The sequence below is a fragment of the Lepisosteus platostomus genome, chromosome 14, assembly GCF_059453375.1.
Source record: "Lepisosteus platostomus isolate fLepPlt1 chromosome 14, fLepPlt1.hap1, whole genome shotgun sequence".
Taxonomy (NCBI): Eukaryota; Metazoa; Chordata; class Actinopteri; order Semionotiformes; family Lepisosteidae; genus Lepisosteus; species Lepisosteus platostomus.
Genome location: NC_142624.1, coordinates 2,279,814 through 2,303,180, shown reverse-complemented (window position 1 = coordinate 2,303,180; position 23,367 = coordinate 2,279,814). Strand labels below are relative to the sequence as shown.

Genomic DNA, 23,367 nt, shown 5'->3' with positions numbered 1-23,367 from the left:
GGGTGGTGCCGTGGGGTCCTGGGTTCGAGTGGGTACCATGGATTGGTCTCCCTCCTGCAACACTCCAGAGACGTACCTGTACCGCCCTGCTCACCTGGTGTCTCCGAATCCCCCCCCGCAGGTATCCGAGTACATTACACAGAGCACTTCAAGACATCTTCTTAGGGGTCTGGACCCTGCAGTGGTTTTAGTCACAATCTGGCGTTTCCTAAAACGGGGGGCCTCCGGGTGGGCGCCTCGAGACCCCGGGACCCTGTCCGCAGCCCAGCTGTGTCTGCGCCTGCGGACGGGAATGTGCGCTGGATCAAGCTGAACACGGAGGAGGAGAGTGTGTCCGGTGTCCGGTGTGGGAGCAGCTGGGAGTCCGTCCCGAGAGTCCCGGACAAGTGTCCCCTGGGAGCCCGCGCCACTCTTCAGCCTCAGTGCTGGTATGAGCTGATGGTTTGAGGTGAAATTTCCATTGCTGCTGCTCTGGGTTTTTTTTTGGCAGTGTTTCACTTTTGATTGTACTGTTCCTGCACTGAGCCTGTATTTTCTTTTGGGGGGTATTTTCGTGTTTTCTTGTCATTTTGTGTATTTCCTGCAAATGAACTGCACTTATGTGTTTCACTGTGTGTTTTGGGACTCCTGGAGCTTTAGAATTCTCAATGGCACCACAGGCCCGGTCACTGCCACACTGCCAAGTGGATTATATATCCACACGTATGTCTGTTACACGGCTGGGACATTTGAAGGAATCAGCTCCCTATCCCCTAGAATCACTGACCAGGAAAAGCTGAGTCACAGCAGAAGGACTTTTGACAGGAAAACGACGTGTTCAACACTAGCTATCTGGCAGAGGGATGGGGGATTCGGAGGGAGAGGGAGGGATTCAGAGGGAGAGGGAAGGACTGGGATACAGAGGGAGAGAGAAGGATTCAGAGGGTGAGGGAGAGATTGGGATACAGAGGGAGAGGGAGGGATTCAAAGGGAAAGAGAAGGATTCAGAGGGAGGGGGAATCAAAATGAGACACGAAGATCATGGGACGAGGTTACAGAAGGGAAGGAGGGCAAGGGAAGATTTATACAAAATTTCCTGTTCTGGGCTTTGTTGAAAATTATGCTACTGATATTTTTTCTTTAAGCAATGTGGCAAAACCCAAGCCTTTTGCAGGCTGATCTTTCCTTATCTACAGTACATCAGCCACCACTGCAGGCCCGGATTTCCTGACTTACTAAACATGAACTTTCACAAGGTGGAGAAGGTCAGTCAGGAGCCAATCAGATAAGGCAGACAGAGACACGCGTGTCTGAACTCCCACAGACGAAGACGAAGACTCGAGAAACAAAGCCTCCAGCTTTCGCGTGTTAAGGGAACTAAGACGAAGAAATGCCATCTGAGACCAAGGCAGACAAGCGAGTCTCCAGCAGCCGCTGGTGATGGCCTAGTTCAAGCCCTCGTTTTGGTCATGTATAGGGCAAACGAGGTTACCGTCGCTAGGCAGTTCAAAGACCCCCCCCCCGATTCTGAACACTGTAACAGAAAAGGTACCAAGGACATCCTTTTACATTGGGTTCTGAGCTTCCGACAACTGACCTGGTACCTGTTTGAGTACCACCACAGCCCGACACGTGACAGAAAGACACACTCACCAGGTCACACTTGTGCAGGTATTTTTATTACTGGCGTTGTAATAAGTCTATCCCAGACTGGTCGCACAGTAATCCAGGGGTGGGTACAGAAGCACGTCCTGCACTGCGTCACCACTGTCAGCTCTAAAGCAGAGGTGTCAGACTCAGCTCCTGTAGGCTCAGCTCTCGGATACACACCCGGTCTAATTATTTAATTAGCAGCAGCATCGTTAAGAGTTCTCACCAAGCTTCATGGTATTTTATAGGGATCTATACTCTTTGAGTTAATTTTTGGAGTAATCAGCTGTAAAAGATCTTAAGAAAAATCCTTCATATTTAATATTCCAAGAAAACAATTAGGTTAATTGCTTAAATGACTGCTTAGGTTAGACTAAAAACCAGAGGACACCAGGCCCTGTGGGATTCAAGTTTGACACCCCTACTCTAGTTCCAGAATCCAGCAGGTTTTCCAAGTGTCTCCAGATCTCCTGCAGCGGAGGGCTGTGGAGCAGGGAGAAGCTGGTCCTGTCAGGCCCAACTTGCACCCGTTTCCCTATTCTCCCCCGCGAGAAGGTGTGTACCGCATCAGGAGACACGGAAAACCTGGAACCTGGACACCGTGGACCGGAATTGAGAACCTGTTCTTTACAAAGGTATAAAGGCAAAGCGCAGGAGAACAGAATAAACAAACTCACATTTCAGCTTTGGCGGCTACTGAAGAACACACACAGCTCCTGTAAGAACAAGCACACCGAGTGCACTGATAGTCTGAAAAATGACTTGGGCTCGTAGCTGGGCTCTGCTCATCCGATTCTTCTGGGAGCAGAGTGGAAAACAGGAAGATGGGGAGCGTCTCTTCAAGGAGGTGGCTGAACGCCAGCCACTGTGCACTCATTTTAAAATAAAAAAAAAAGAATTAAAATATCTTTCAATTTAATTGCTCATCTCAGTAATTGCTTTTTTTCGGTGGTACCATTGGCTTTTTATTACCTGATTGGCCTTATTAAGAGCACACATTTGTATTAATTTATTTTAGAAGATGCTGGCAATGATAACTATCGAGTTATTTGCTCCACATTCGTCTATACATTACACCAGTAAAAAGATGATTCTCCCAACAGATCTTAGTGTTCCTCCCTCTCCCTCTGTGTGGAGCCCTTCCTGCTGCAGGACTGTTATCTCCTCTAAACCTCCTCTGCAAGGTGTGGGCAGAGCGTGGAAGCAGCACTGCAGCACTTTCTGCTGCTGTAGTCGGCGAGTCTGCCCTGGGCAGCCTGTTCACATCTCCTCCTCTTTGCTGGTTTCGGGGAGGTTTGCTCTGTTCTCAGGGCTCTCTCAGCACGCTGTTTCCGAGAGTTTACCAGCTTTGAAGACACTATGAAAACTCTCAAGCTATGACCTCAGCCAAAGGCAGGAGTATTACTCACACCAGATTCAAACTCGATAACACTACTCATCTTAGTACACAACAGCGTGTTGAACACAACCTTCTTTGACTGCAGATTGTACACAAACTGTACACACTGCACACCTGGTGTATACAGAGCGTATACCCTGCACATCTGCTGGAGTATACAGCCTGTACACACCTCTTATTACAGACTGCATCAACACTGCACTGCTGGGGTATACAGACCATATATACACACTCACACTCACTGCACACCTGGGGTATACAGACCGTATGGACACACTCACTGCACACCTGGGGTATACACAGTGCACACACTGCACACCTGGGGTACACAGACCACATACAAACACAGACTCGCTGCATACCTGGTCTATACAGCTGTACAGAGTGCACACCTGGTGTACTGATTCTTACTGGAGCCCCTATACATGTGCAGACAAGCGCCTTTGAGCAATGCAGAAGACAGAGAAGCTGGCAGACTCTCGGGACCGCACAGTGTAGCGCCCCCTCTGGCTGGGCGCTCAGGGCGCGGTGTTGTAGACGGAGAGGTCGGAGGCAAGTGTCACGTGCAGCTCCCAGGGGAACTGGTTGACTGGCCGCCTGACCCCAGCTTGACCTTTGCTCTCCGACACCATGAGTTTCACATCCGTGTCGTCCAAGATGCGGATCAGGTCCCCTTCCGGGTCACGGTAGTTCAGCGCGATGTCGTGCAGACTGAACACTTCCCTGGGGGGGGGGGGGGAGAGAGAGAGGGGGGAGTGGTGCTGGTACAGAGTGGCTGGACTGAGCCCTGAGAACAAAGACGCCCTGGCTGACTGGACACTACGGAAGGGGGTTCCTGAAGGGTCACGGTTATTGTAAGGGTGCTCCGAGAGCTCTTTCCACACACCTGTGGAAGTTCTCCCGGTTCAGCCTCTCCTAACGACCAATGCTCTGTTATGTCTTTGTTCTGAGCGCTGGACTCCCTCCCCTGGCCTTTCAAAACGGGACTCTTGCGCACGGACTCCTGCAGGCAAGTCGGACCTGTACTGGACTTCACCGTAGCAGGCAGCTGGGAACCCCCCTCCAGGCCCTGTGCGTGTGGCCCTTTTGGCCAGTTCTCTCCCTCCTTGCGTGCCACCAAGGTCCGCCCCCTCACGCTTGGTGCCAAGCTGAAACCGGGGCTCAGACGCATGCAGGCGCTCCGCGGATATTCTGCAGGAAGTCGGCCTCCCGCAGTTCCTCTCCAGGCCAGCTGACATCAGCTGTGCGTCAGCTGCTTCCAGGGAGCCGAGCGCTTTCGGACAAGGTCATCACTTCGCAAGATTTCTCAGAACTCTGGCGGTTTTGCTGCCAGTTTTTTTTTCTCTTCTCTTGCTAGCAAATGGTAAAAAACGACAACAACAACAAAAAAAAGCTGTTCCTCTTTCCACTGCACTTCTGTGCATCGCGCCCCCCCCCCCCCCCCCCCGGCCCCAGGGGGAACTGAAAGTCAGGGGGTAAGTGTGCGGGGGAGCAATTACTAGCGTCGCGCTGGCCTCCGCTGCAGAACGCTACCTGGACTGTGTGATCCACCTGCAGGAAGTGTTACGGGATACATTCTCCTCCAACGCACTCCCCCGTCCAGAACACAGTGACAGAAAGCACTCTGAGCCTTTCCCAGTCTCCTTCATCACTTTCATTGTGCGCTTTTTACTCATGAACGTCTCGGCACTTCGGCAACGCATATCTGCTGGACTCTTCTGTCACAATGCTATTGTTTTTCATGCAATTGAAATGTAATACAGTTTTTAAACACCTTGTAGCTTGATCTTGTCTGAAGCTAACCCAAGCCGGGCTCAGTCAGTAATGCTAATTATATCTTTAACACTTTAATACTATTTAACAGGTATGTGTAAATCATCAATTGGTTGATTGACTGATTGATCAATTAATTGAGATGAATGCCCCTGCACACATCTTTCTTTATCTTCTTCCTCTTCTCTGGATGGGCTCCATCCAGCCCTTTTCATTCAAGGTGTATTTGCAGAGGGTCATAGTGCAGCTCATTTCAGCAGCACTGCCAAAGTGTAGCCCGGTCTCGTCAGGTCTCGGAAGCTACGCAGGGCCAGTACTTGGACTGGGACCCTGGCTGTGATCTCCGAGCTGTAGGGACTCATCCTGGACTGGGACCCTGGCTGTGATCTCCGAGCTGTAGGGACTCATCCTGGACTGGGACCCTGGCTGTGATCTCCAGGCTACAAGGGCTCAATCCCAGGCAGACATTTTATTGTAAAACATGAGAAGAAAAGACGCAGCAAAAGCTCAGCTGCCATACCTCATCCGTGTGAGCAAGTCTTTGTAGGAAGGCTGCACAGACAGGTCCTCTTCAACACAGACATCCCTGAAACACAGACACACACAGACAGGTCAGGGGGCTGGAGAGAACTTCTCCATCCAATCACATGCTATCAAATCCGTCCCTATAGCCATCTCTCTCAGGCACTCTGCGTCACTCTGCGTCACTCTGCCTCCCTCCCTCTCACAGCAGGGGTCGGCCCTAAGGGTAACAGTGCAGATCTGCGCCCGACACCCCGACACGGAGCCGCCGAGCTCCGGTTCGAGTGGCACCCTGCGGAGCGAAGACGAGGCAGACCCTCCGCCTGGCCAGCGTCGCGGCCTTGGGCTCACTGACCTGAGCTGCTGGCGCCGGCTCTCGTACAGATGGCATCGGAGGCAGCTGGAGCTCCCTGGGCCCTTCCCAGCCTCCCCGCCCTCGTCCGAGTCGCTGTCGTCGGGCAGCGGCTTGATGATCTTCACAAAGGAGCGCGGGAATATCCCCGTGACCTCCTGCACCGTGCCCTGAGGGAGGAGCGTGGGGGAGAGGAGGGGCAGGGAACAAGGAGGAAGGAGGGACGAACGGGAGGGGAGAGAGGAGAGAGGGAGTCAGGAGTCAGGAGAGAGGAGAGGAGAGAGGAGAGTCAGGAGAGAGGAGAGAAGAGAGATGGAGTCAGGAGTCAGGAGTCAGGAGTCAGGAGAGAGGGAGTCAGGAGTCAGAAGAGAGGGGGAGTCAGGAGAGAGGAGAGAGGGAGTCAGGAGTCAGGAGAGAGGAGAGAGGAGAGAGGAGAGAGGAGAGAGGAGAGAGGAGAAACAGAATAAAAATGGTGGGTCAATCCAGATGGAATAACCAAATGGCCACTACAGTCCAGTGCACCGAGAGGGACAGAAACAGCACCTAAAGGCCGACTGGCTGCAGGGGCACCACAGTGCTCTAACAGTGCCCTGAGGCAGAGGAGGACAGCACGGCGACGCGGCGAGGGGCCGCGGGGAGAGGGAGAGAATCGGACGGCTGCGCGGCAGTGGCGGCTTGGGTTTTTGGTTTTGGTTTCACGGAGGACATACGCAAAACCACGACCGCTTCACGTGAACGCTGAGCTGGTCGATTCTTATTTACCACGAATTCAGCAAAAGAGGTAGTGGTGGTTTGGGGGGGGGGGGGGGGGGGTGCTGCGTTAAGAGAAGCCTGGGTTGCGGCTTCCACCGCCACGGCCGAGCAGTTTGTTCCACACTCTCCCGCCACTCTCTGCGTAAAGCGCTGCTTCCCGTCCACTGGTTTTAAATGCACTTCCTCGTAGTTTCCACCTGAAACTCTGTCGCCCGCCCACAGGAGCCCGCGCCCTCTTCCGTGTGATCTGTGCCAGGCACCGAGAGATACTGGATCTGCCTCAGCAGTGTGGCAGCCTGCCCGTCCCTCTCCGCCTTGCAGACAGACAGGCAGAGGCCTACCGGTGCCTGACTGCAGCCCAGGTGGTTACCTCCTCACCCCACCCCCCTCCGAAACGAACAGATGTGAGGCGAGTCAGCAGTGCTTGAGTAACACACCTGACTGCAGTGTGAGTCTCTGTGTGTGTGTGTGTGTGTGTGTGTGTGTGTGGCAGGTGGTATTTCTTCACTGAGCTGCACCTGCACCTCGTAACTACTGATGGCAGCCTGCACCTTCAATCAGAGAATTCACCGCAAAACCTCGACCCCCTCTTCTAGAGTACATTAGTGGAAATTACAAAACAAATGACATCTACAGTATATGTGCTTGGAGTGCATCTTTAATTCATGTAATGCAGAGCCACAGGAAATGAGGAGTGTGCGGTACGATCCTGTTTCGAGTCAACTTCTTCCTGGCCTGCCTTTATCTGGCCCTGCGACCCGATACAGCAGCCAGCCCTGTTGAGGTAATGACCATCACCCTGAGTGGTGGGACCTGATCGGCTTGCCTTGAGTATCGGAGGATATCCTCCTCCCTCTCGCTACTCCTCTCTCTCTCCTCTGCTGCTCACTCTCTTCCCTCCTTTTCCTTCCACTCTGCCCCTCCTCCCTCCTCTCTCTCTGCTCCTGAACGTCAGCCCCGCCTCCCCGAACTCCTCCCCTCCTCCCTCCCTCTCCCATTGTCCCCTCCTCCTTCTCTCCCCTCCTCCCTCCCTCCTTCCATAACTCCCTCCTTCCCTCTCCCATTCCATCACTCCCTCCCTCTTCTCCCCTCCTCCCTCTCCACTTCCCTCTGTCCCTCTCCCTTCTCTCATCTTTCCCTCCCGCTCCTCCCCTCATCCCTCCCCCCCTCCTCCCCCCTCCCTCCCCTCATCCCCTTTCCCCTCCCCCCTCCCCCTCTCCTCATACGTCTTCTCCCCCCTTCCCCCTTCCCCCTTCCCCCTTCCCCCTCCCTCCCTCCTCCCCTCATCCCTCCTCCCCTTCCCCCTCCCTCCCTCCTCCCCTCATCCCCCCTTCCCCCTCCCCGTCTCTCCGTCCCCTTCAGCTCACTTCCAGCCAGTCGGCGTTCACCCTCCTCAGCAGGAAGATCACCTCTCCCGCTCGGAAGCTCAGCTCCACGCGCCCGCTCCCGCTGAAGTCGAACAGAGCCTGCCAGGTAGGACGGGGAGGGAGAGCAGGAAGAGGGGGAAGAAGGGAGAGAGGGAACGGGAGAGACAGACAGAGAGTGTTACACTTGGGAGTTGTACTCGGCCTGGGACACCGAACGGCTGGGCCGACCCCTGTCCTGCCACTGCAGTGTGTGTGTGTGTGTGTGTGTGTGTGTGTGTGTGTGTGTGTGTGTGTGTGTGTCTCCCCGGCTCACGAGCATGTACAGCACATCTGTGAGGGAGCTGCTGCGTGCCTGTCTCCGCAGGGAGAAGTGGCGGGCGAAGTCAGGTTAATGGGGCGGCGTGCTCCCGTTCACGCTGCAGAGCCGGGGTGCATGTGAATCTGGGGAGCAGGGGGTTTCGGGATGCACGCTTCTCTCTCTCTAGTACTGCTCTGCAGCCCTGTCTGCCCGGCACAGAACACATGCCACCCTTCCCTTGTCAGACACTGGAGAGCAAGCACTTGGGCTGGACGGGCCACATGCTGCTTGGGGCAGCTCTGAGCCCACCGAAGAGGGTGGGCCGGGCCTTTTCAGCGAAGCGCTTTGCTTTCGTTCGATCTCTCCTCGCCTTGTCTCGCTAGCACAGAAACGTGGGGGTTAATGCTAACCCCGAGTGGCGTGTTCCCCAGCTCCTCGCGTGGCGGTCTGGCGCTTCACGGACATCTGGGAGATCGGCAGGGAGGCGCCGAGGACGGTGACTATAGTATAGCCTCTGCATCATTGACACAGAACTCCCGAGAAAAGATAGGAGAATCTCCCTTTCCTACCCTGCTGGGTTACTCCACTCCAACACCAGCGCAGAAGTGTGCGGGGTGCAGAAAACACTTCCCTCTCACTGGGGGTCCGATGAACCTGCGGAGCCCGTCTGCAGCACGGTCTGCGCCCCTTTTCGGTTCCTCTCTGGGGCCCCTGCCTCGCCGCCTGCCCTTCGTTTCCGAACGGAAACTGGCACAGGCGACTCCCCACGTGAAGACCGAGCAAGGCCTCCGTTTGTTTGGGGGGGGGGGGGGTCCTGTGAGTATTTCTGCAATCACTCGCTGGCCAGAGAGCGATATTTCACTGCGAGAACAGCCAGGACAATACTCTCCGGCAAGCCGCTGTGCAGAAAAGTTGCAGCTGCAGCTCTGATCTGCCGACGTCATCATTCCCGTCGCCCTCCGACCCCCGACCTGTGAGAATAGCCAGCCCTTGACCAGGGGCCCTGCTTGTTTGCTTGTTCTTCTCGTTGCGCAGTGCTGCTGGCGTTGGGAAACAGCCGCAGTATTGCGAAGGTGCAGGAACTGTTGCAGAAAGAGAAGGTGGCAGCTAACTGACATGCGAGAGTGAAGGGGGGGGGGCGGGTTAAGTGCAAAAAGAGTAGAAAAAAACCTGCAAACGAATTCCCATCAGAGCAAATTTCACACAGGTCGGACGTGGGTTCGAACACACGGCGGGGCTTGTGTCTCCCAGAGGGAGCATGGGTGTCTGGTCACCTGCAGCACCTCCTGAGTGCCTTGCAGATGCAGCGCTGTTCCCCCTCTCACAACCCGCCACACAGACACAGAGAGAAAGTGAGGGCAGATCTTATACGTTTCTGCTGGTTATGACACCAAAACGCCCTTCGCGGTACAAGAAAACACTACGGGTTCATTCCTGGAAAAACGCGCTTCTCTTGATCACAGTCCTTGTGCTGCATGAATGTTGCTGCGTGCAGGAAGCTGGACTGTGCAGATCGGGTGATGATGGTGGGCGTGTTCACCCCACGTTTGCAGGATAAGCAGGGCTCAGGCTCCCAGTTCATGGGGTGCTGTAATCTGAAACTATTAATGGGGCAGTCTGGGTTCTCTTCTTACAGTGATGAAGTGACCAGAAGTAAAAAGTAAAAAAAAAGTAAAACTGCATATTTGATGAGTGATGTATAACGTTGCAGTGCTGGAGAAATTCCAGCGCTCATGTACTGTGGTTTATTTTAAAGGTCGCTATATTGGTTAAAAGCCGATGATGTCAACTAGTCTGTTGGTGACCTTCAAAACGAGCCAGCCACTGCACAGCTGTGCACCAGAGGAGAGAAAAGATTGGATTTTCGGTAATGGTTTTGCTGGGAGAGAGTGACCCCATTTCGCAGCGAAGTCGCTTATTGCGACTGCCCCTGCAGACAGAACCCGGAAAGAAAAATTGAAAAATCGATGCGTTCTGGAAAGGGGATCAGTCAAAGGATGAAGATGTGAAACGGGGACAGAGAGAGTTGACATGGATCGGCTGCTATTTCAAACTACGCTCAGCCAGCAAAAACCTGGGGATGCAGATGGAAATGCAGATTCTTTCCTGATTCTGCACTTTTCTGTATACGGAGAATTATTAATGCATGGAATAAATTGGCGCGCTGGGGCTCCTCAGTGCAGGGAGAATGAGTAGCTCTGATGGGTCTAGTGCTCTGCTCTCATCGTGGACGTTTTCCTCTCTTGCACACTTGAGCACCGGGACCTCACATCCTGCCATTCCATGTGCATTGTAGCAGCACAGTCGTAGGTCTCTCGGGGTTCCAGAGCCTTTAATTTGGCCACCGCAGCAGACCTCTGGGAAGTCCAATTAACCTCATTATCGGCCCCATTAATCCATTAAGAGCAGAGCAGGCACAAAAACCCGGAGATACTGCGACCCCACAGGACTGGAGCTGGGCACCACCTGTATATATGCAGGAGTTGCAAATAATAAGGCCCAGGCTTTTAAATGGGCTTTTATGAATGTGGACCGAATCTGTAAGGATTCCTGTAGGGAAAGACACAGTTCTCAGCGTCCTTTAAAATAGGCGTGTCTTTGCAGAACTGAGGTAACCAGACTTTACAGCACAATTCATGCAGATTTAGAGCTGGCTGGAATGTTAAACCGACGCTACAGACAAGCCAGACCAGGGGGCTCTCTGCCGCATTCCACACATCTGATGATAAGACTGTTAATTTCAAGATGCGCATCAAACAAACCGCTTTTCTTGAGGCAGGCAGGACAACAGCAGTGTCTGCCCCAGTCCCCCTATCAGATCAGGAAGACTGGGTTTCGTTAAGCACGCTCCGGATCTGATAGCGGGATCATTAATGTGTGGTTATGGATGAGACCAGCCCAGGTTTCTTGCATCATTCTGGAGGCTTGGTGACAGAAAGCTAATCTGAAGTAACTGAAGAGAGGTGCTGAGGTCTCTGGCTATTAAACAAGTGGCTGCATATCACTGAGCGATCTCTTTCCCATTACGTCTGATTGATACCCCGCTCCTCCTAAGACACTCTTGCGAAGGACCGCAACCTCAGCCCCAGCACAGCCTGCGTCCGCATTCGAAACGAACCCCCTCTTGCCGGTAGCAGGCCAGCCTGGGCGTTAGAAAGACGGGCGCGCGAGATAACACCGGGCAAAAAGAGGAGCATGCACTAACACGACAGGGCCTGACGGAGATGCTCAGGGAGAAAGCTGTCGTAGGAAACTGGGTAACTCTGCCCAGTTTGGGGGGTCACTGTTGCATGAGGTGGTGAGCAGGAAATGGGGTTCCCCACAGCTTTTACTATGCTGCCTTGGGGGTTTGGGTGTTTCCTCAATTCTTTGCCACTTTACTGCACCACTGTGGTTTTATACTGTGATTTACCACAGTAAGCCCTCAGGCACTGAGCTGGCCAGGGTGGCCAGCTTACAGAGACGCAGGAAATGAATCTCTGTCCGAAAACCCCCAAAGCACAAAAGGTGCGTTTCAAGATCTTGTTTGTGTTGCACAATGGAAAGGGAAGATGCCAAGACCGCGCCCTGCCTTCCTCAGGAGGTGACAACGCTGGCGGGGGCCCCCCCAACCTCAAGCCCGCTCCCAGCCTCCCGTCGCTCAGCCCCGCTCTGTAGAAGAACAGCCATAAAAAAAACACTAGAACTGCGCCGTGGCAAAGCGCTGGCGTCGGCGGAACGCGACTCTGAAAGCGACCGGCGCTTTCAGGACCGGCAAGGAAAGAAAACCACTGCGCTCTCTAGTGGGGCGATGCCATACTGCCACACTGAAAAGCCAGGGCGACACTCCCCCAGCCAGCACCTCCTAACCCCCCGTGACTCTCCTGGGCTGGGGTGTGAGCACTAGAATGCACAACTGTCTACTCTGCACAACCGGCCTGGGCCTAGCCTGAAATTCCCCTCAGCATCCTCTTCCTCGCCTCCTGTGCTGAGCAGGAGTGCAGCTGCTGGCGCAGACACCCAGGGCTCACCCTGGAGGGCGCTGCACATCACTAGGGCATGAAATACCCCCCCCCCCCCCCACCACCACCACCTCCTGCTGCTTGTGGGTTTTTTTGACTCCACTGGGGATAAAAAAAAGTGCTTATATCAGGGTAAGATAATATTATCCATAGCGCCATATTTTTCTGGTGTCTGCGTTTGTCTGCAAAATTGCTCAGTCGGCACAATCTGCGCCCGCTTCAAACGGATAGTCTCTCGCCGCAATTGGACTCCGCTGACCTTGCGCCTAGCGCCACAGCGACGACTACCGCATGCACGCGTGCGCGCACACAAGCACACCCGGGCGGCACTGCTGCAGCGAGCACTGCAGACCCCGCTAATCCAAGACTGCAGAGCCCTGCATGCACACACAAGCTCGTCCCCCTGACTGCTGCTCTGTGCGGCAACAACGCGCCGGTCCTGACGCTCGACCAGACAGCGCGCGCGCGTGCGTGCGTGCGTGTGTGTGTGTGCGTGCGTGTGTGCAGGAGGCTGACGTCTCCTACAGGACGCACACACAGGACGGTCTGAGGTCGGCTCTCAGCACCGGGCTATCAGTTCAGACCAACCCGGTCTGGCCGCACAACAGACGGCACAGAACGGAGGCGAACGGCGCCGAAGAGCCGCAAGCTGCCGCGCGGGAGAGCCCCTCTTGGCCGAACCAAGCGCACGGGGGACCGCGAGAGCAGGCGGCACATCGGGGCGCGCAGTTCACCCCCTAGTCGGTCCCGCAGGACACTTTTGCTCCTGCCGCCATCCGGCCTGGAAAATCCATCTGCTTCGCTCTGCCGCGGTTTCCCCCCTTAACTGTTTCAGTCAGGCGGGGCTACACCCCCTCAATTCCAGAGCCCTGAGCCCTGAGCCCTGAGGTCTCCCAGATACCCCAGAGGAGAGGGGGTGTCCCCCAGAAGAAAGGGGACCCTTCCGCCCACTGCGGTTTCAGTCCAACGGGGTGGTGGAACAGCAGGCCTGCATCTCTGTCTCTATGGAGCCGAGATCCCCAGATCCCCAGATCCCCAGATCCCGAGATCGACAGCTCTGTAACCGCAGAAGCCTCCTGCCCAGCTCTGAGTTTCGACTGGGGGGTTTAAGCCACTGACAGGGGCAGAAAGAAGGATGCAGCCCTGGTCTACACCACACCCTGCCGAAAGCTCTGTTAAGAGGAAAAGATATCCTGAGAGCTTATTTTAGATGCTGCATGTGTTATAATATAATAATAATAATATAATGCCAAATGCATTCCACATATAATGATATCAACACATACATAATCACATTCGAATACACCCGAGGACCAGAGACTTACGCTTCGTCTATAAAATTGGCCGCCGGTCTGCCTGAAACACAGGATGATGAAGAATCACACATACTGTATGGCACCTAGGCAGATTTTCAGAGAACTGATACAATTCTGATGCATTTCAGTTTATTCTCCCTCGTTTAAAACTGTTTAGTCTACAAGCGCACGGTGTGCAGTATCTGAAACGCGTGGCGTGGCGTGGCGGGGCTGGGGGCAGAGGAGGAGGAGGATCACGCCCCAAGGAGGAAGAGACACTGCAGAGAACAGAACCTCGTCTCTTTCAGAAAGGGCCACCTTCACCTACAGCCCTTTTCCGAGCCTGAATTTCATTCTTCCAGCTAGCGTTCGCCTCGAGGGCTTCTGCAGTACTGTGCCAAAAACAGGCTGACCACACTGACCAGCTCCAGAGACTGACCGTGCTGTCCAGCTCCAGAGACTGACCGTGCTGTCCAGCTCCAGAGACAGACTTTACTGTCCTCTTAGAGACTGACCGTGCTGTCCTGCTCCAGAAACTGACCGCGCTGTCCTGCTCTAGAGATGGACTTTATTGTCCATCTAGGGACTGACTGTCCCGTCCTGCTCCAGAGATGGACTTTATTGTCTTTCTAGAGGCCAAGCACGCTGTCCAGCTCTAGAGACTGACCGTGCTTTCCTGTCCTGCTCCAGAAACAGTCCATTTCTAGTGTATATGTCAGTCTCTCTCTGTGTTCACCCCAGCGCCAGAGACTGGCCGTACAGCCCAGCTCGAGAGACTGACCATACAGTCCTCTCACAAAACAATTCTGTTATGCCCTGGGGTTGAGAACAGGGTCTCCAAGTGTTGCGACTGAAGGGGTTAAGCATGAAAAGAAGGCCGTGCAGGTCTCATTTCTAACCTGCCAGTGGCTCGCAATCCTCCAAAGCTGTTTCTGCCCCCCTATCGCCGATGCCGAGAGAATATAAATCACCCGGTCCTTTTCTGGTGTGTTGCGAGCTAATCTGAGACATGCTAGGAATGGTAAAACGACAGTCCCTGACAGTGATAAGCTACTTCACCTCCTTCGGCCAGACCACAGAAGGGACACAGAGACGTTTTTCACCGACCCAGACAAATCAGCCCTAATTCAATCCCACACCCTCCAATCAGATCACCGGGGCACTCCTGCGTAGTTTCTGTAAGGGGAGTACAAGGACAGTGGGACAATGCTGTGCAATTCAATCACTGGCACAGCCCGGCTTGTGATTGGGACCAGCATGGGACAGGACTATGCTACAAGTCCTGAGCTCAGATCGTCTGCATGTCACCCTGTATGCGTGCTAGTCTGTCTCTGTCATTTCCTGACTGCATGTGTGTCAGACAGTCTCTGTTTCACTCAGAGCAAGTGCGTGTAAGTCACTTTCTGAGTCACTCAGACCGAGTGTGTCTGTCGGTCTCTCTCTGCGTCACTCAGACGAGTGTGTCTGACGGTCTCTCTGCGTCACTCAGACTAAGTGCGTCTGTCGGTCTCTCTCTGCGTCACTCAGACTAAGTGTGTCTGTCGGTCTCTCTCTGCGTCACTCAGACTAAGTGTGTCTGTCGGTCTCTCTGTGTCACTCAGACTAAGTACATCTGTCGGTCTCTCTGTGTCACTCAGACTAAGTGCGTCTGTCAGTCTCTCTGTGTCACTCAGACTAAGTGTGTCTGTCGGTCTCTCTGTGTCACTCAGACTAAGTACATCTGTCGGTCTCTCTGTGTCACTCAGACTAAGTGCGTCTGTCGGTCTCTCTCTGCGTCACTCAGACTAAGTGTGTCTGTCGGTCTCTCTGTGTCACTCAGACTAAGTACATCTGTCAGTCTCTCTGTGTCACTCAGACTAAGTGTGTCTGTCGGTCTCTCTGCGTCACTCAGACTAAGTGTGTCTGTCAGTCTCTCTGCGTCACTCAGACTAAGTGCGTCTGTCAGTCTCTCTATGTCACTCAGACTAAGTGTGTCTGTCGGTCTCTCTGTGTCACTCAGACTAAGTGTGTCTGTCGGTCTCTCTGTGTCACTCAGACTAAGTGTGTCTGTCGGTCTCTCTGCGTCACTCAGACTAAGTGTGTCTGTCAGTCTCTCTGTGTCACTCAGACTAAGTGCGTCTGTCAGTCTCTCTGCGTCACTCAGACTAAGTGCGTCTGTCAGTCTCTCTATGTCACTACCACACCTGTCTTGTAACTCTGGATGGTAGGTAAGGGGTCTAAGACTGTATGAATAAGCACAAGAGTCCCCAGCATCATGTTTTTGGCTGTGTTGAGTGGATCGTGCCACTCTTTTTGGAGGTTAAAAAAACGATGCAACAGTCACCCCACAGGTGTATCTATCACAGCGGCAACTGCTCTCCCCTCCTCCCCCGTCAGTCACAGCTGTCCTGTATCAAAACTCTTTGGACCTTTTGTTTTCGGAAAAGAGCTGATAGACTCACCTCAGCTCTAGGACTTGAGAGAAAGTCTGTCTTCGGTTTCACAGTTTTCCTGTTAGGGAGAGACAACAGAACATCACATACAGTACAAATGGAAGAGCAGTCGATACAAGGTGTATTCTAGATTGGCTTGCTAGCTCTCCACATTTCTCTTTGAGCCGTGAGCAAAATACAGTCACTACTCTCACTTCTGGGAGGAAAACCTCTTCGTCGACTCCGACACCTGTCACCTGACCTCTCTGAGGCTGAAGAGCTTCCCCATCTAAACCGATTTGCTATCAATTCATTCACTTTCATTACCTATTCAAAATATTGTCCCCTCTTTTTGATTTAGCCACGCTGGTACGGATATGTATTTTTAAGCTTGGGAGGAAAAAGTGGGCTTCAAAAGGTAGTTGGCTAGGTTTAAAGGGTAAAGAATGTGGACTGAATTGCTGAGCGCTCACACAATTTGGACAGACAAACAGGTTAAAATGAGTATAATCGAATGTATAATTGAATGTGCTCCTTTATACAGCCAGAAATTTTACAGATAAAGCCTGAGAGAAGTTCTAGTCAATGACACAACAGATTCAGGGCAGAAGAACAGTTACAGCCGAGAGGAGGCACTATTGCCCATCCTGTGCATTTGGTCGTGAGTAAGCATATTGATGCTGTTGAGGATCTCATCCAGATGTAAGCAGCACCTGGCATTCGAACCCACTGGGGTGCACTGTGAGTGTCTGGGGTGTACAGTGTGAGTGTCTGGGGTGTACAGTGTGAGTGTCTGGGGTGTAAGGTGGGAGTACAGTGGGTGTGTCTGGGTGTACAGTGGGTGACCACTGGGGCGTACAGTGGGAGTACAGTGGGTGTGTCTAGGGTGTACAGTGGGTGTGTCTGGGGTGTACAGTGTGAGTACAGTGGGTGTGTCTGGGTGTACAGTGGGTGTGTCTGGGTGTACAGTGTCCTACACTTTTCGTGTGGGGGGCCTCAGTCTCCTCAGTGCCCGCGGGACATGCTGGTTGTCAGACTCCCTCTGGTAGAAGAAAATCCTGATGAGGTCATCCAGCAGGACCCAGGTGGGGAGACACAGCAGCTTCTGAGTCAGAGGGAGGGATGGAGAGAGAGTGAGAGGGATGGAAACACCAGCAGAACCAGGCAGACACAGCAACGTCTAACACAAAGGGGGAGATGTCCTGTATTCCTCTCCGCGAAAACAAGCATCCACCGTACGTGACCTGCGCCAGACTACACTAGTTTTTCACTTGCGCACGTCCGTCTGTAGAAATTCGGGGCATCTGCAGCAGCGCCCCGGCAGTGATGGTCCCGTTTCCGAGAATGAACCCCGAAGAGCTCGCTGTTCTGGGGAGCTGCTGACTTGCGATGTGTTCAAAGTCCGATGTCAGGCAGCAGCGAAGGCGGGGTAAGGGGTACAGCCCTGGGCTAGCAGGTTCAGATCCCAGACGGGATGCTGCTGTTGTGCTCCAGAGCAGGGCATTTCACTCACAGAGCCTGAGCTCTTTAAAAGGGGCACAGAAGGAAGCCTGCCTGGGATTAGAGTGTCCGAGAAACTGAGGAAAAGCCAGGGATATTGAGGAGCAGCAGGAGGGTTACCTTCACATAGGTGTTGAGCTCAGGGATCCTGGTCTCCGCGATCTCCTGCTTCTTTCCCATGAACACCTTCCCTGGGAACAGAAGGAGAATCTGTCCAGCACAGCAGGCAGCACCCAGGACAAGCCAACGCTAACGCAACGGCCACCTACTTTAAAGAAAAATCGAATCTTTAAATCTAATCTCAAAATCTTACTGAAGTGTTAGAAGAGTACATAGCGGGACACACTGACGAATACTGAGCCGAAATATGGGACCGACGCCAAACCACAACCAGGTTTAACAATTATAACCCATGGGGCGGCACTGTGGCGCAGAGGTCGGCATTGCCGGGGCCAAATTCCTGACCTGGGGAGCTGTCTGTGTGGAGTTTGCATGTTCTCTGCGTGTTCCTGTGAGCTTCCTCCAAGTGCTCTGGTTTTCTCCCACAATCCAGAGACATGCCGGTAGGTTAATTGGTTACTGGGAAAACTGGCCCCTGGAAGGGGTGACTAAGCGATAAGAGCAACATGAACACCATGTAAATGTTTCCTTAAAGTAATTAAGGGGGTAAATGACACGCTGAGGTTCATTAAAGCTAATTGTGAAACGTTACGTCAGATTACACTGGCTTTTCCTCCATTAATCAAATTCAGAGCCATTAGAAGTCTTAACGACAGATGACCAAGCGTTTCTTTTATTTTTTACGCATCTGTAATGGAGGCCCTGGCTAATTGAATGAGACCAACTTTTAACACTGAAAGCTCAATTATTGATCATCTTTATTTAAAATATATCTGCATCAAAATACGTTTAGAAAAATCAATTTTTATGAAGGGTAATTGGCCCCAGTGGTACTGCGCTCTAAAATTATCTGTACTCTATCTGCATGTGTACTTACTTTTACTGTAGGCAAATAAAAATGTACTAACACTGTAAAAAGCATCTGACATCATGCAGTTATCTAAGTCTAGCTTTAGATTCTGGGCAGCCTTTCACTATTCACAACCAGCACTGTAGTTACCAGGACACAAACTGACTGGAGACACTGCTGTTCCTCTCCTCTCACACTCCCCCTGAATTCACACACTGACACACTCCTGACTGGACTGGAGACACTGCTGTCCCTCTCCTCTCACACTGCCCCTGAATTCACACACTGACACACTCCTGACTGGACTGGAGACACTGCTGTCCCTCTCCTCTCACACTCCCCTGAATTCACACACTGACACACTCCTGACTGGACTGGAGACACTGCTAGAGACACTGCTGTCCCTCTCCTCTCACACTGCCCCTGAATTCACACACTGACACACTCCTGACTGGACTGGAGACACTGCTAGAGACACTGCTGTCCCTCTCCTCTCACACTGCCCCTGAATTCACACACTGACACACTCCTGACTGGACTGGAGACACTGCTAGAGACACTGTTACTGTTAAAAATCAGGATGACAGCCAGCTGTTTCAGATCATTAGAGCTAGAATGAAAACCCGCAAACTGGAATACTGGAATTCTTGGACCAGGATTGTGTCAAGTCCCTGTTAGGGTTAATCGCTTCCCCTCACCTTTTATAACCAGCTGTGCATAGAGAGCACACACAGTCAGGTAAGCTACTGTAAACACAGAGTGACTGCGTCAGCTGAGACCATACGGCAGTCCTTTAATTCAGCACCTCTCTCGCAGGCTGCGGACACATTGAAAATAGCACTACAGTGCCACCTCCTGCAAGCAGAGCGGACTGCGTTCGGCATCACTCACAGAGCCCACAGAACAGGGCTTCTTGCCACAGAAGACTTTTATCACAGAGTTTAGAAGACTTAAGAAAGGGAGGGACGAGTGCACCACAGGCCAAACGCTCTGCCTGGATATCCAACGCACGATCAACAGTCCACAAGTTTTACACTTAGTTTGCCGTTAACAACTGTACACAGTTAAACTCTTATAAACACGCAGACGCAGTAAGTCTTCTTATTTTGGCAATTCAGCACTTTTCATATAGTAACAATGTCATACTGAGAGATTCCTTTGACCTCGTGAAGGAGTCGTGAAATTTTGGTTTGCTAGCTTTTGAGGAACGAAATGCTTTCACAAACCAAGAGATGGGTGTGCACAGTGTGTGTATCAGCTTGTGAACTGCAGGGCTGAAACGGAAGTGATACCATGTGATGAGTTACACCATGTGATGATGATGATGATGATGACAGGGAAGCTGTAAGACTTGTTTCTTATCAGCCAGAGTTTTCGTGTTTTTAACTGGGGAACAGAATCAGAAAATGGCAAAGTCTGCAGGACAAAACATAAACGCCCAAAACACAGAATAGTTCTGGCTCCATATCAGAGATATAAGACCAAAAACAGATGGTGAATGATGTAGTAGGGGCACATGGGGAGGCCCCAAGAGGATTGTTCTACTTGCTCTGAGTGACAGACAGCGGCACAGCCCAGACTAGAAACAGTCCAGGTACCAGGACCAGGACCAGTAGCAGACAAAGCTGCTATAACTGCTGGATCCTCTGGGCCCGGGTGTGAAACGGAGCAGACAGATGCCTGCCCTAATGTGGCCCTAGACTCCATTTGATAGTAAAAGTGAGACTTGGCCTCTCTCCTCGTTGTGACAGCACCTGCTTCCTGCTTTCACTTCTCTTACGGGTGTCGGTGGAAAACAAAAGACTAGTCATCTGACAGATAACCCAGGGCTGGGCTTGAGCGCTCTGTCTGTATCGGCAAACACTGGGGAGATTCCACACAGCTGAGCGTTGATTCGTTTTCATTTTAATTATCCTGTTATGTCATGAAAACCACCTGGTTTTCACAGACATTTTACATAGACAACACAGGCATTTTATTATATTTCAGACACATAAATGGCACAGTATATAAATGTATTTCATTTCTAAACCCACATGTAGAATAGCTATCCTAATTTTCTTGGAGGTTCTCAGGATATGTTAATATTTACTCTGAATGACTTAATTGAACCGATTATTGTCTTAACTAAATCACTGCTGATTTATGGATCTACAGACGCTAAAACTACGAAGTTCCCTATAAATCCTCTAGAGCCCTGATTTTTTCCTGATTTAAATATCGTTTCATGACGTGCTTCTACATAAAGGTGGTGTAGAGCAGGGATGCAGGGCCAACTGATTTCAATCAGCCTTGAGCTCTGTCTGGGTTCTGAAGGAAATGGGGCGCTGCCTCTCTGGGGTCCCCAGTAAAAGACAGGATGGGGTGGCCAGGTCCTCGCACACGCCCTTTGACCCCACAGCTTGGGGGGGACACGTCCTGACAATCACGCAGACTGTCGGCAGCCTTCGCTTAAAGCGCAAAACAAGAAGATGACAACTCCTCAGGGGAAAAAAAAAGCGTCTCGGAAAAACACTGAAAACCCGGGTTTATACTTTTGGGGGGGGGCTTGTTGCAGTTCTGGAATGGCGGCGCTTGTGAAACGAAAGGTCAAAGGTCGCAGGGCGGACGGCTCACCTGGCAGGGTGGGCAGGGTGCAGGTGTAGGTGGTGCTCTGGGCCTCGGGGGCGAACTTCTCCTCCAGCTTCTGGTGCAGGGCGAAGAACTCGCTGTACCGCCGGTAGATCAGGTACTTCCTGCCACCCTTGGTCTTCACCTCGATCACGAACACCTGCCGGCGAGGGACAGGAGCGGGGGGGGGGGTTACACAATCTCACTCGGGATCACAGCGGGAATGAGTGAAGTTAATCAGCAACCCCCCTCCCCCCACTCCTCGCTCTCAGCCCTGAACACCCATGGCCTTCTGCTCCTCGTCCTGAACGAGCTCTTAGTGATTCGCCAGGAGCCTACAGCCAGGAGATCACAAGCAGGGTCCCAGTCCAGGATGAGCCCCTACAGCCTGGAGATCACAGCCAGGGTCCCAGTCCAGGATGAGCCCCTACAGCCCAGAGATCACAGCCAGGGTCCCAGTCCAGGATGAGCCCCTACAGCCTGGAGATCACAGCCAGGGTCCCAGTCCAGGATGAGCCCCTACAGCCCGGAGATCACAGCCAGGGTCCCAGTCCAGGATGAGCCCCTACAGCCTGGAGATCTCAACCAGGAAGGGTGCTCTTGGAGTTTTAGTACAAGCGTCAGTCTTTCTGTGCGTCGGTGACAGGATATCGGTGTTAAACCGAAGGAACTGTAAGACTCACAAAGTAGTGGGTGAAGCCTTTCCGTTCTTCAACGTCCGCAACGGTGGCCGAGATGGGAATGTTGTCTGGGAGCTGGTCAAAATCACTGGGAAGACAGAGGCACACTTGCTGACACGTCGCCCTACGGCATGTGGCTCAACAACAGCGATCTCTTACCTTGGTCTTGGAAGAGCCCCAGTCCAGTTCATCTTCTGGATCATCCTCAATCACCTGTTTCCTGAACCACAGAGACAATCCAAACCCAACACACACCTCCTACAGACACACTCACACTGCCTCACTGAACAACACATCTCCTACCCTGGTCCTGGGGAGAGCCATCCAACAGGACCCGTTTCAGCTTCCACTAAACCACCAATCTCTAAAGACTGCAATCAATGGAGCAGGTGGATTGATCAAATGAAGCAACTTATAGGATACAGCTTTTGAAATAAAACTCTCAACACCACTCAACCCTCCAAGGGCCAGATGTCTGTTAATTAAAATAATAATTGCTTACAATTATACAGCGCTTTTCTGGACACTCCATTCAAAGCGTTTTCCAGATAATGGGGATCCCCTCCACCACCACCAGTGTGCAGCCCCACCTGGATGATGCGACGGCAGCCATAGTGCGCCAGAACGCTCCCCACACACCAGCTATCAGTGGGGAGGAGAACAGAGTGATGAAGCCAATTCATTAATGACCTCAACTGCCTGCTAAACTGATCAATAATTCACCGGTGTCTTTAGAATTTCAGGGGACACCTGGGGACGGCTTCTTTAACCCCTGTTCCACACACACCTGGCACTGGCACCTGACACTACACCACTGATATCACCTCCTGGTCCTACAGGGCAGGCAGCCCTGCCCCCTGGATCCCATTCCGAGCCGGGTTCCTAAGGACTCGGCTGGGATCGCCTGTCCTGCTGGTTTGTATCTGTCACCACTGTAACAAGAGACAGGGCAGCGTTTCGGCTCCACAAGCGAATGACTGTGGGCTTTCCCTGCCGCGGGTTTCTGGTCGAGGACGTCTCGGCCCGCGGCGCCCTGCCGGCGTCAGACACACCTGCGCGGGGGGGGGCGGACTGACACTCGCTTCCGGATTCCACGCCACAGCCGGCCGCGGGTGGGCGGGCGAGCGAGCGACCTTCGCCTTACCTCTCGTCTCGGAGCTGGCGGGGCAGCGACATGGCGAGGCCGGGAGGGCGGCGGGAGACGGGGTGCGAGTGGTCCGTCTGGCCGGGGGGTTCGGGTACGACTGAGCCCGGAGCAGGGCGGAGAAGCCGAGCGCTTCACTCGCTCTCTCTCTCTTTCCGGCAGTACCGCAGGCGCAGGAAACGAAAGTATCTCAAAACGGTTAACCTCGTTGGCTGTTGTGCAAATCACAAGTCACTTCTGCCTTTTTTTTTCTCTCACTCTTCTCCATTCCTGTTCTCCACCTTCCCCCCTCTTTCACGTCTCTCGCAAGTTGCTTCACTGCCCGGGTCACGGTGGGGTGATGTGTAAACGCCCCCAGTAAAATAAGATAAGCTCAAGCCCCGCTGAGGCGTTGTTTATTCCGGACAGTTCTAACGCCAGACGCTCGCCCGCGCTCAGGTTCGGGTTCGGGTTCGGCCGGACCCGCAGAGCCCCTCCGGCAGATACCCTTCACAGCCCCGGCCAGCAGCATGAGGCACCAGCGAGGCCTGTCCGCCGAGGCCGGGGCCTTATAACGAGAGATGCGACCGTGCGTAAAGCGAATTAAAAAAAAAAACAACTCGAGAGAGATTCGTTACGATTGCTTGTGCGCTGCGGGGAAAAACGGCACAACCCTTCCTAAAA

The 23,367-nt window shown here is 52.9% G+C and overlaps 1 protein-coding gene and 1 long non-coding RNA gene across 2 annotated transcripts; both read right to left on the bottom strand.

The window, feature by feature from the left end:
- Positions 1 to 1,636: 1,636 nt before the first annotated feature.
- ncf4 (neutrophil cytosolic factor 4) lies at positions 1,637 to 23,117 on the bottom strand. Its single transcript, XM_088606447.1, has 10 exons — positions 22,705 to 23,117; positions 21,564 to 21,648; positions 20,887 to 21,040; positions 17,421 to 17,491; positions 16,778 to 16,905; positions 15,831 to 15,879; positions 7,796 to 7,894; positions 5,679 to 5,845; positions 5,322 to 5,387; positions 1,637 to 3,751 (listed from the first exon to the last, which is right to left on the bottom strand). The coding sequence occupies exons 1-10, from the start codon at positions 22,734 to 22,736 to the stop codon at positions 3,547 to 3,549; spliced, it is 1,056 nt and encodes a 351-aa protein (XP_088462573.1). The 5' UTR covers positions 22,737 to 23,117; the 3' UTR covers positions 1,637 to 3,546.
- LOC148648671 (uncharacterized) lies at positions 18,507 to 20,875 on the bottom strand. Its single transcript, XR_015926421.1, has 2 exons — positions 18,712 to 20,875; positions 18,507 to 18,611 (listed from the first exon to the last, which is right to left on the bottom strand). It is a non-coding gene; the product is annotated as an uncharacterized LOC148648671 (long non-coding RNA).
- Positions 23,118 to 23,367: the final 250 nt, after the last annotated feature.

Bases quoted from the DNA above. Each gene is read 5' to 3' on its own strand.
- ncf4 (XM_088606447.1), bottom strand. From the start codon at position 22,736: ATGTCGCTGCCCCGCCAGCTCCGAGACGAGAG. The intron at 17,492-20,886 runs GTGAGCCGTCCG...TTCTGTTCCCAG, and splicing joins CACCCTGCCCACCCTGCCAG to GGAAGGTGTTCATGGGAAAG. The intron at 7,895-15,830 runs GTGAGTCTATCA...CCTACCTGGCAG, and splicing joins TCTCAAGTCCTAGAGCTGAG to GCTCTGTTCGACTTCAGCGG.